Raw genomic sequence first — 13,026 nt, 5'->3', positions numbered from 1 at the left:
ACATGGAAAGTTCTCTTCCTAGTAGCTATTACATCTGCCAGAAGAGTTAGTGAGTTACAAGCACTTGTAACATACTCACCCTATACCAGGTTCCTACATGACCGAGTGGTCCTCCGTACTCACCCTAAATTCCTTCCCAAGGTGGTTACAGATTTCCACTTGAATCAGTCTATAAATTTGCCCACATTCTTTTCAAGACCTCACTCTCACCAAGGCGAAAGAGTTTTACACACATTGGACTGTAAATGTGCGCTAGTGTATTATCTAGACAGCACTAGAGTCCATAGGAAATCCACCCAGCTCTTTGTTTCTTTTGACAAAAACAAACCAGGTATGGCAGTGAGCAAACAAACTCTCCAACTGGCTAGCAGATTGTATAGACTTCTGCTATGAGAAAGCAGGCCTTCCACTCCAGGGATGAGTAAAGGCGAAATAACTTAAGGCTTGTCAAATGCTATAAACTTTTACTATGTAAAACAAACTGACCGATGCACCACTATTCTAAGTTACACACAGGCCGATACAGTACAGTGCTCTCCGATGGAGTGCACTGTTAGCCTGCTCTTGGACGCGCGTTTTCAGTTACCCTTTATTCAGTAAGGGGAGGAAAACGCGCGTCCAACCCGCGGCACCTAATAGCGCCCTCAACATGCAAATGCATGTTGAGGGCCCTATTAGGTATGCGCGCGGGATATAGAAAGTAAAATGTGCAGCCAAGCCGCACATTTTACTTTCAGAAATTAGCACCGACCCAAAGGTCGGCGCTAATTTCTTCCGGCGCCGGGAAAGTGAACAGAAAAGCAGTAAAAACTGCTTTTCTGTGCACCCTCCGACTTAATATCATAGCGATATTAAGTCGGAGGTCCCAAAAAGTAAAAAAAAAATAAATAATTTGAATTTGGCCCGCAGCTGTAGGGCCGAAAACCGGACGCTCAATTTTGCCGGCGTCCGGTTTCCGAGCCCATGGCTGTCGGCGGGCTCGAGAACTGATGCCAGCAAAATTGAGCATCGGCTGTCAATCCCGCTGACAGCCGCCACTCCTGTCAAAAAGGAGGCGCTAGGGACGCGCTAGTGTCCCTAGTGCCTCCTTTTACCCGGATCTACCGCGTCACCTAATTTAAATAGAGAATCGCGAGCACCGGCAAAGGGCCGGTGCGTGCGCTGGGAGAGCGGGCGTTCGTCTGCTCTCCCGCGGACTTTACTGTATCGGCCCGATAGTAATGTAAGTCCAATACCATCCTGAACCACTTGGAGCACTCTATCCCAGAAGGTAATCAGCTTGGGACACATCAAAAAGCAATGTAGCAAAGTGCCCTGTTCTTCTTGACATTTAATACACATGAGGGATATAGCAAGTCTCACCTTGTGACGCTTAACATCATCGACAAATGCATGGTAGAACAGTTTAAATTTCATCTCTTTCATGTTTGAGTCTTTTATATATTGTTATACCACTTTAAAGCATGATTTAATAATTTCAGAAATAATTTCCACTCCCAGCAAAGAAGACCAACATGTGCTTAGTGACTCTAGGTGATGCACCTGGAGACGACACTTAGAAAGGTTATGCCAGCCCGATAAAGAATTTCCTTTTGCTAATATGTTCTGTACATCCTGTAGAAAGGAGGTTTCTGACTCAAAAGACCCCTCAGGTCAACATAACAAAGACAGGTAATGACTGGTTTGCAAAAAGGTAAAGAATTGAGAAGAGGGAATTTGATAAATTCTCTGCACTTCTTCAAAAAATAGGCAAGTAAATCTTCCTTCCACTTATAAGTCAGAGATTCAGGATAAACCCCAAGTGTGCCATTGGTGAAAAATAGAGCTTTATTCAACATCGGGCGTAAAGTATTTCTTTCCTAGAAGGGGTAATAACAGCGATTGTTGCACTTCCATACTCCAAGTCTTGTGAAGCCAACGCCATGCTATTATACAGGGTTTTAGTAAGATATTGGCATTCACTAACTTCAGTACCTGTTTATCAGTGGCATGAATTAGGTACAAAGGATTCCAAAGGAGAAACCATATTATCAATTAGACCTTTTGCACAATATGCATATTTTCCTGTGATCCACTCGCCCAGGAAGCGCAATTGGCGCCTCACATTGTAATATCTGAGATCTGGTTAATCAATCCCCCCAACCTCTACAGCACATTAATTTGGAGCAATTAATCCTGGCTCCCCACTCATTCCAAATAAAGAGACAAGTGAAGACCATAGTCTCTTCAAGTCTTGCACAGGAAGCCAACTGGGAAGCATCTCCATTTTATACAGAATTTTTGGGAGGATCACCATCTTTACCAGAGCACATCTCCCCAGAAAGGATAATGGCAGGGAGCTCCACAAAAGCAACTGTGCCCAGACTTTTATAAAAACATCCTTAAATTTTTCAGCATATAGAGAGGTTAGATTTCATGGACTCTGTGTTCCCAAATATTTCATTTTTTGACTAACCCATGGAAAAGGGAAGAAACTGTCCCAACACCCAGCGATGTTAGGACTTAGTGCAAGCACCTCTGATTTACTAAAATTTATTTTTAACCTAGCAACCAAAGGAAATTGAGAGAATAAGTTCACTTTCACAGATACACTCTCAACAACAAAATGTCATCAGCGAACATGGTCAACTTAAGTCTATGCCCACCCTTCGATAGACCATGGAAATCTTTCTCTTTCCTCACTCGTATAGCTAAGGGCTCAACTGTTAATATAAATAAAAAAGGAGAGAGCGGACACCCCTGCTGCACCTCACACTGGAGACCAAACAGAGAGGACAATTGTCCATTTAAGAGAATACTTGTGCTGGGATAGCTATACATTACCAGATGCCACTGTAAAATATTACCTGCAACACCATATTGAGATAAAGCCGGAAACATAAATCCCCATGTCAGAGAATCAAGTGCTTTCTCCACGTCCAAGCAGAGAATCATAGCATCAGATTGTAACTGATCATTTAAGTCACTATAAGTCGATGTACATTTTTAAAACCATGATGATTTTTTACAAACCCTTTTTGGTCTTCATATATCAAATCTGGAAGTACCATGTTGATTCTGCCTGCTAAAATAATAGCTAAAATTTTCATATTGACATTTATAAGCGAAATGGACATATAAGACCTTACTTCCAAGGGATCTTTGCCTTTCTTAGGCAAAACTGTAATTATAGACTGATTCATTTACGGTGATATGGAGCCTTGAAATACTATGCTATTAAAAAAATGCAGATTTTGGATTAACCAAAAGATTTCCCCTCACTTATAGGCCTGTTCAATTTATCCACTTAGTTCTGGGATAGTTTAGGCCAATTAAAATAAAAAAACTCATTTTGACCCACTTCATCTCTTTATGAGCATAAAGTTCTTGGTAGTATTCTAAAATCCTATTGATGTCTTCAGCTGCCTGCATGTGTGTTGTCATTCTGTCCTTTATTTCTGAAATATAAGATCTAGCATCCTTCATGCGTATTAAATTTGCCAAAAGTTTACTAGGTTTAATACCATATCTATAAAGTTGGTATTGGAAAAAACAGAGAGACTGCAGTGCTCTCTGAAATAGCAAATGATTCAGATCCTCCCAGGTAATATCTACCTCTCTTATTCTGCTATGAAATGTCAGTAAGATGTCTAGCGTGGGCGTCTTTGTGTTCTTGTCGTTAACAATATATCCACATTTCTGGCTCTGTTAACTTTTGCTACACATGCTATAATGGGTCCTCGCATCACCGCTTTCTCGGCTTCCCAAAACACTGGCACAGAAACCTCATTATTAGAATTAGTTACCAAATATTCTGCCCATTTTTCTTTTAAGAAAGCCTAAAAAGATTCATCAAAAGATAACCCCAGGCTCATCCACCAACTCCAGAGCAAAGGAAACAGGCGCTTAGTCTGAGATAGATATCAGACTAATGGAGGAGCCTCGGACCTTGAGAAACAAACCCTCAGATATTAAGAAGTATTCCAACCATGAGTATACTGTGTGAGGATTCGAGAAAAATGTGAAGTCTAGCTCCCCAGGGTGAAGAGTCCTCCAGATGTCCAAAAAAACCAATTCCTTACTGACAAAATTCACACCTACCTCCGCAGCTCCTGGTTTAAGAATTGTTGCAGGTTTACAATCCTTTCTGCAATCTGCAACTATGTTGAAATCCCCATCTGTGATCAACTTGTAATCTGGAAAAGTTAATAATTTAGCTACAATTTCTCTAAAAAAAAATGTCTGAAAAAAAGTATTTGAGGCATACAAATTACAAAGGGCCAGCTTTTGTTGGTATAAGATACCAAGAACGATAATATCCTTACCTTCGTTGTCTTGTAGTTAGCACTCCACCTAGAACAGCAGCTGAGTATGGATAAGGATGGCCACTTCTCTCTGTCGACTAGACAAAAAGAGTATAAATACTGTTCTACCCAATCTCTCTTTACTTTGGCATGCTCTATATCATTCGAGTGTGTCTCTTGTAAGAACACGATTTGTAAATTTAATCGCTTAAACATGGTCAGCACTTTTTGCACTTCACTGGCAAGTGGATCCCATCAACACTGATAGTTATTATATTAATCTACACCAAGCTTCCACTGTGTGCTTTTTTTGTCATAGTGCTGTTCCCTATTGCTACCACCACCAGAATTCCAAACTCTGTCTTTCACTTTTTCTTCCTTGTCCTCTTCATCTTTCCCTTCTCAGTTTCCATCTCTTCCTTTCTTTGCCATTTCTGTTGTGAACAGAGTTGCCCGCGGGTTCTCCCGCGAGCAGGCCACTCACCCATGTTGCTGTTTTTCTCCCGACGTGGCAGGACGCCGCCATCGGGCCTCGCGAGCGGCTGGAGCCGCGGTCTTGCCTGCTCTTGCGGCCCGGAGGCCACCCTGCATCATCCTCTTCACCGCGGCCAGAGCCGCGGACTTTCTGCTTCTCCCTTGGGGCCCGGGATCTCCACCGACGTCATCCGCCTCTTCGCGGCATCCAGGCCGCAGCTCCGGGCTCGAGTAGCAGCAGGAGCCGCCCCCAGGGCCTCTGGCAGCGGCTGGAGCTGCTGCTCACACTCGGCCTGCGTTCCAGGCCAGCCCTGCCTCGTCTGACGCTCCTTCGCACAGACGCTGTGCAGGCCGCTGGCCATGGTCCTGCACAGCCTCTGCTTCCTGCCTACTAGGCGCGTGGCCGCGTCTTCTCTCTATATTTAAAGGGCCAGACACAGGAAGTGTCTGGGCCCCACCGTGAGCCCTAAAAAGGGCTGCTCCGTCAGTTCTTCAGGGCCTTGCATCGTTGTCGAGTCTTCGCTCTGGAGGCTCCGGCCTGCCAGAGCCCGTTGTAAGGTCTTCTCATCTTGTGGAGCTCCTCACCGTGATGTCGTCTTGTCTCGTCATGCTTGCCATGCCATGTCCAAGTCTTCATGCCTGAGATCCATGTCCAGGTGTCTTCGTTCCTCTTCGTCCTGGTGTTCCTGCCTTCCTGGATGTTCTTCCCTACGCCATGCCTCGCCTTCGCTCTCGAGCCTTCTGGTCTGGTTGGCCGGTGGTCCCTCAGATGCAGTACTCCTGAGTGAACTAGCCTGCCGGTGGACGGTTGTCCTGTGCTCCTGAGCCGTCAAGTCTTGATGTGTGTTCCCGTGCTGTCCCGCTCCCGTCGTGGTCTGTGACCAGTCTGCAAGGGCTGTGTAGGGCGCTTAACGGACAGGGTGGTCCGCGACCCAGTCCCGCGGGTGGCCTGAGTAGGGCGCCCTGAGAGACAGTGCCAATGTCCATGCCTTGTGTTGCCTATGTGGATCCCAAGTGCCTCGTCTGCGATGCCGTCTGCATCGATCCTGGTGTCACGTATTCATAGCCCTGGTGTCATGTCTTCAGCCAAGTGTCTTCGTGCCATGTGATGCCGTTGCATCAACCTCAGTGTCTTCGTGTCAAGGCCCGTCTGCCCTCAACCTCAGGCCTGGCCTGCTGCTCCATGCTGCTCGCAGCAGGTCCGAAAGGGCCCGGAATGGTCGGAGGACCATTCACCTTCCAACATCTTCGGATGTTTGGCCATGGGAGCTTGCCGGCCTGGCGTAGGGTAGACTGTCAGGCATGCGGTGCTACCGTCAACCCTTGGCTCGACCTGGAAGGTCTGGGTCGGGCTGAGGCCCAAGGGCACACTAAACCACCGATACACAACAATTTCTTTTCATTGCTCCTTAGTTTTTTTTCTCATCTTTTAGCTTCCTCACCTACCCCTCCAACTCCATTTCCCTCTCCCACATTTTCATTGCATTTATCTCCAAACCACAATATTCTTCTATTCTTCCATCTTCACATTATTCCTCATTCTTATAATGCCTCCTTTCCTAGCCCTCTGCATTTCTTACACTAATCCTCCATTTTTCTTCTTTTTGCCATCACTACCCTCTACCTTTTTTCTCTTTTCCCCAGCATTTGGTCCCCTGCCTCTTTTTACCTCTTCCTCCGCATCTGCTCCCTTGCCTTGTTCCTCTGCTTCAGCCTCATTCCTTCCTTTTCCCCAGTATTTCGCTACCTCTGCCTTTCTTTTCCTTCCTCAGCATCTGCCCTTCCCTGCTTTTTCTTCCCCTTTCCCACTATCTGTCCCCTCATGCTTCTTCTCTCTCCTTTCTCCATTATATATTCCCCTTTCCTCTTAGTACTTGGACTGATGCAGTTCCCAACCTCCTGCCTCCCTTATTTGTAGACGAGATACTGAGATCACATTTGAGCATCAAGCTCCCTATCCCCACCTTGAGGCAGGCCACAGGAGTGAGAATTGAGGTGATTGGCCACAGGCAAGGAGCAAGAAGTAGAAAGCGGCCAGGAAGAGGAGAAAGTTCTGACACTGCTCCCTCCCCCGAACTGCAGGAGGAAGCAGGATGACTCTCACATGTCAGAAGATTGGCTGCAGGCAACAAGAAAGTGGAATTGAAATGTAGCCAAGCTCCAACCTGCATGGAGATACAAAAGTTATGTGTGAAAAGGATTGAAGTTGTGCACAGCTACACACTGTGTAACTTAGAATATTGGTGCATCGGTCAGTTTGTTTTACATAGTAAAAGTTTATAGCATTCGACAAGCCTTAAGTTATTTCAATAGAAATGTATTGATTTTTTCTCTTGAATACATATGCCAAAAGATGGATTCCAGGACACTAGAAACCACATGGCTGGTCTCATTTCTGTTGTAATCTCTGTCTCACCTGTGTTAAGGACACGAAGTTGAGTGAGTTTGTGAAATGGCCCTTACCCTGAATTATGCATATTGTTAGAATACAATAATGTAAATTGAGTAGACTTGCCTGAAACTGGAATCTAGGATATACCATGGATTATATATATATTTTTTTTTCCTTTAACTTGTGTAATTCACACAAGTGTTTTTAGTGAGCAAATTGTCACATATGTCTAACTGGAAAACCTATAAGTAAAATGTGAAAAAAATATATATATAATTTATACTATATGGGGCAGATTTTCAAAGACCTACGCGCGCCGGCATAAAGCCCCAGGACATGTGTAAGTCCCGGGGCTGGGCGGGGGTGGGGTCAGCGGCTCCTGGCACAGCAGCCATTTGCCGCTGTGTCTGAGATCGTGTGCCTGGAGGCAGGCGCAAAAGGTAAAATAAAGATCTGGGGGGGGGGAAGGTTAGAAGAAGGGATGGGAAGGTCAGGCTATGGGGAAGGGAGGAAGCCTGCACACGCATGTTATAAAATTGGGCGTATATGTGCGCGCGCCGGGTACCACGCGCGCTTCTTTTAAAATCTACCCTTATAGTTTTTGCCTCAAACTTTAAAGAAATAATCATGGCAGAGTAGTGTATTTGTGTTCCACTGTCCTTTGATATAAGTATTTATTTTGTCTTTATGAATGTTAATCTCCTCTTGTTCTTTTCACAGACATGCCTTTTGATGCGGCAGCAGCATGAAGCAGCAGCTTTAAATGCTGTTCAGAGACTAGAATGGCAGCTTAAACTACAGGAACTTGATCCTGCTGCATACAAATCTATTAGTATTTATGAAATTCAAGAATTTTCTGTTCCCCTGGTTGATGTCAATGATGACTTTGAATTGACACCTATATGACAGCTGCCACCTGCACTTTTCTGGGATTTCTAGAGAGAGAGTTTGAGCATAATGAGCAGAGGTACATCTCTTACTAAAGCACTTAATGCTGCAGAATACAGCTGAATACTGCCTTCTCCAAGACATTGGTCATCTTTTCTTTGGCAGGAGGAGGTGGTGCGAGAGAAGGAAGACTTGGAGTTTGTCTTGTGTAGGATGGTAAACAGAACTCTATATGTTATTTATCATGTAGTGACCAGGCTTGGGATACCAGCTCTGAACACCCCTTTCTTGCTTAAAGATCATTATTTATGTTAATTAAAGATTATTTGCAACTTGCGTGTAGTCTCAGCATATTTTGGGCATTCAGCAAAAGGTGCTGATCTGCAGCTAACAGCGCTGGAAGCTGGTAGCAAAATGTAAGGCAGCCACTGAATTAAATATATTCACCTAGGGCTATAACTGTCGTACTTTCATTGTGGAAACTCCACAGAAAAGCTCTAAAGAGCTCCATGGATGAGAACTCACATTTTTTAAAAATGCTTCACATCAACTCATTGTAATGTGTAAATGGATTGTACAGCTTTTTTTTGGAACAGATGCAATATTGTCTTCATTTTTTAAATAATTTATTTTCTACATATTGTATGTACATAGTCTTGTAATTATTGTTCAAAGCTTGTACAAAAGAAATGACTATTTTAACTGTAAAACTGTTTTGTCTGATGTTTTAATGGACCAAAGTTGTCGTTTTTCAGTGGTGTGTGTTCTGGTTAGCAAAGTTAAATTTTATTAAGGCATGTGTTTTTTATCTGTCTGTTTCATCACCATGACTGTAAAGGTTTGTAACAGAATTGTTCTGCATGCTCCATTCAGCTCCGCTCTGTTACTCGGAACATCGTACTCAAACCATTTTACCAGTTACAAGAACCAAGTTTCATAGTCGTGCACATGCTATCCTATGATTTACTATTGCTTGAGATTTTTTTTTTTAAACTTTAAAAAAGAAAAAAAATTTGATCTTAGATGTTGAACTTGTTGTAAAGCCTATTTTTTCTTTTTAACAAAAATAGCTTTGAATGAAAATTCTAAAATTTAAATTATCTATTTTAATATTTACCTATAAAAATTTGTACATACCTGTAAATATGTTTAATAAATTTTATTGGCCATGTTAACAGAGGACTTTTTCAGCAGTAAAATTAATATATATTTTTTTTGAAGTAAATGTGCTTTCGTGCTACTAAATAAAGAGTTCTAAAGTTTGAAAATAAGCATTGTATAATGTGACTGACTTGTGAAAGACACATTTTCAAAATATGGGGCCAAATGATAAAAACTGATTGTCTTAAAGGTTTTCTAGGTTTCAAATCTGCTTAAATTTCCCTCCTTGCCACAAACACACATTCCCAAGAAGAAATATTGAAATTTTGCACGTCCTGAAGAAAAACTAGTCAAAAGAATGATTTTTATTTTTGTTTGAGAGAGGGAAACTCAAGAAAAAGGAAAACTGTCAAAGGCATCGGAATGAGATCACTAGTGGGCCTTCATGCTCCAAAGATCCATAGCCTGCTGCACTGTATAAGCACCCTTATTTGTGAAAGTGATCAGCCACTAATGCTTTCCCTTAATTGCTGTAAACAGTTTTAATTGGACAGTATCCTTAGCATGATTCAAGTAGTATTTTTAAAGTGTCCTTTGTATAATAGTTATTCTGTTACGTTTGCAATAATTTTCAGAGAACTGTCTTTGAATTTCTTTCCTGGGTTGTAATAGTTCTTTGATTTTAACATTCTACTGTCACCACATGGCCACCTTGTTAGATTTTGGGTCAGTGCAGATAAAGTGTGCCTGTCAGAATGATCAGAGCACAGTAGCCTTCATAAAGAATTGATAGAATGAACAAAGTATACGCTGTAGGAAAAATACTGCCACGTTCAATATTACCTTGATTACTTCCCCTTAAGCCATTGTTTTGTTTTGTTTTTTATAATTAAGTTTTTATTGAGAACCAATATAGTGAACATATAGACTAGCAACACATAAATAAAAATACAATATTTTTGAAGAAATCTCCGCTACATTTAACAATGCAACATATGCAAATAGGGCATGAAACTAATACTGCAGAACAGCATCATGAAAATCTAAGCTTTGCCTCCATATGTATTTATAGTGTATCAGCAAGAAATATCCTTAAAATTGATGCATTAGCATCTCTCAGTAATTCTTTTGGTTCTTTCTTAGGATTTAGCCTCTTTCTCCCAATATCCTCCCCTCAACCCTAACCTCCCCCCATTCCCTGAGGTACTGATACCATTAAGCCCAGCTTCTCACTCAGATCAAACAGAGAGTACTAAATAATAAAGAACAAGAAATGAAATGAGCTGCTAGCAGTCGCACAGATAGAAACCCTTTACAGTCAGCTGTTATCAACACTGGCTATTTAGGTAAATCGCCTATTTGGCAGTCCACAAGGTATCCCTCTGAGAAATAAATGATGACCAAACCTTAATAAATGAGTAAGGTTTTGTTGTCTATGTGCTGGTGTTTTACATAGACGATGGAGTTTGGATACCCTAAACTGGAAGGTCTGCATGTTTGGTAAAACAGGGTCACCCCCTAAACAGGCAATCTCACAGCGAGGAAGGATAAGTATAAACTTTGCCAATTTCCTCTGGTATTTGTCTCCATAGGCAATTGGGGCATTCAATAACACTTGAGCTGGTGATAACGTAAAGGTACATTGGAAAATGATCTGAATTCACCCCTAATCTCTTGCCAGAATGCCTGTACAAGAGGGCATGACCACCAGAAGTGAAAGAAAGAACCCAAGCTGTTACAACCCTTCCAACACCTATCCGAGACCACAGGATTCAGCTTATGCAATTTTTCTGGAGTAAAATACCAACGGTAGAAGACTAAGCCATTGTTTTTAGTATGCAGTGGGAGACAGTAACAGCTAAGATATTTGTAAGGTGACAAATGCTACACAGGCAAGTTAGATTTAAATCTACTTTGCTCACCTTAAAGAAAAATGTTAGAATTTCGATGCAGAAACCCATGCTGTTCTGGAAGCTATACAATGGGACAGATTTTCAAAGCCATATGCACGTAAATCCAGGAGGATTTCTGCGCGCCGGGCCTATTTTCAAAAGGCCCGGCGGCACGCATGTCCCAAGGCTTTGTGAAAGGGGCGGGGGCGAGACAGAGGCCTCCGGCACAGCGGCCATTTGCTGCTGTGCCGGGGGATCGCGCACTGGCAGCTGGCTGGTATGTGCAAGTTATGCCTGCCAGAGGCAGGCGTAACTTCCAAAATAAAGGTAAGGTGGGGGGGGATGGGTTAGATAGGGGAAGGGAGGGAAAATGGTGTGGGAGGCTGAAGGAAATTTCCCTCCGAGGCCTCTCCGATTTTGGAGCAGCCTCAGAGGGAATGGAGAAAGCCATCGGGGCTCCCCTTGGGCTCGGCGCGCGCAAGGTGCGATAGTGTGCACCCCTTGCGCACGCTGACCCCGGATTTTGTAACATGCATGCGGCTACACGTGCATGTTATAAAATTGGGCTTACATTTGTGTGCGCAGGTTTTAAAATCTGCCCCAATAGGTGGGTGAAAGGAATACAAAGGATGAATCACTTTGGTTATGCTTACCTTTTCCCCTCCTCTCTGGGCATGGAGAGGCAGGGAAACATTCATTTTATGTGTTGTTGGTAAGCACCAGTACTTGGTCACATGTGCTGCAGCCCTTACAGAATCCTGCTTGAACCATGCTAAGGATACTGTCCACCAATGGGGATATGTAATGGAAGATCAGAACCTTTAAGCACACTAAAACAGTGATATTGGTTGATAGATGGGCAATTTTCAAACCATTTACACAGTGAAATAGCAATTTACCATGGTAAACTGTCTGAAAATTGCCTTCCTTCATGCTGTCTGAAAGTATGCATGATCTTCTATAACACCTGCTTTTAACTGGACTTTGAGGAGGCATTCCCAGAGACATGTCTAGGCCGGGGAAACCATGTTTACTTACTGTAAATGGTGTTTTCTGTAGACGGCAGGATGAATTACTCATTACATGTGGGTAATGTTATCTGGTGGCACTGAGTGGAGTTCTCTCCAAGCCTTAGAATTGTGAGCTGTACTAAGCATATGCAGGAGTTCCCACTCAGGAACTCCTGAACCTCCTCAGTCAGTAATAGAGTTTATTTTAGCTCTGTAGTCAACTCTCCAGGGAGATAGGTGGGTATTGCTTGGCTAATTCATCCTGCTATCTATGGAAAACTCTGGTTACGGTAAGCAAACATGCTTTTTCCATCAATAAGTAGGCTGAATTAGCCATTACATGTGGGAGTCCCAAAATGAAGGTTGCAGCAGAGTGATTACTTAGTAAGCAACCTGGACTCCACCATGGAGAGTGGAATATAGCAGGAACAGATTTTGCAAAACTGCCTGTCCATATCTACTGTCATCTTAACTTGGGCATGCTGTAGCTTCCGGACATCCCACCCCCGCCACGACCCTGCCCCCTTGCCAACAATGATGCACTACAAAGACCATAATGCTCTTTTATTGAGTGGATGAAACGGCCACAGCCTACAAGCATGAACTTAAACATCAACATCCAGAAATACTTTAAGCAAGCTTAACATTCACCTTCTATGAAAATGGCCTATGCCCCCACCGCTTGCAGCTGCTGTCCCAGTGAGGTGGCAGTCCTCCAACCTTCCACTCCGTGAAGGTGGTACCCATTGGCCTCTTGCTCCATGAATGCTGCTGTAGCCATTGCTGCTCCGTGCAGTGTGCTGCCACCTTACCTCTCCCCTGGCCGTCCTTGCAGGCCACATTTATTTATGCCAGGCCTCCATTTGGCCACCCCCAGACCAGCCACCATCTCAGTCTGCGCCATGTATTGCATATATCCATCACCCTTTGCCAATTAATAGGCTAATAGCACCCCGCTTCATGTGCCCCCAACATGCTTCCCCCTA

At 43.4% G+C, this 13,026-nt stretch overlaps 1 protein-coding gene across 5 annotated transcripts in view; it reads left to right on the top strand.

Annotated features, from left to right (window-relative positions):
* The window catches only part of ANKRD12 (ankyrin repeat domain 12), a 272,151-nt gene extending 262,885 nt beyond the window's left edge, over positions 1-9,266 (top strand). For 4 of the 5 annotated variants that reach the window (XM_029591004.1, XM_029591002.1, XM_029591006.1 and 1 more), the window contains one exon: positions 7,870-9,264. In XM_029591004.1, the coding sequence (XP_029446864.1) occupies positions 7,870-8,055 (186 nt within the window). In that variant the 3' untranslated portion in view covers positions 8,056-9,264. Of the gene's footprint in view, positions 1-7,869 lie in introns of all 5 variants that reach the window. The other variant, XM_029591003.1, reaches the window with a different exon arrangement.
* Positions 9,267-13,026: the final 3,760 nt, after the last annotated feature.

The sequence above is a fragment of the Rhinatrema bivittatum genome, chromosome 2, assembly GCF_901001135.1.
Source record: "Rhinatrema bivittatum chromosome 2, aRhiBiv1.1, whole genome shotgun sequence".
Classification (NCBI taxonomy): Eukaryota; Metazoa; Chordata; class Amphibia; order Gymnophiona; family Rhinatrematidae; genus Rhinatrema; species Rhinatrema bivittatum.
Note: the sequence above shows the minus strand (reverse complement) of the source record. Positions and strands in the feature narration are given on the sequence as shown.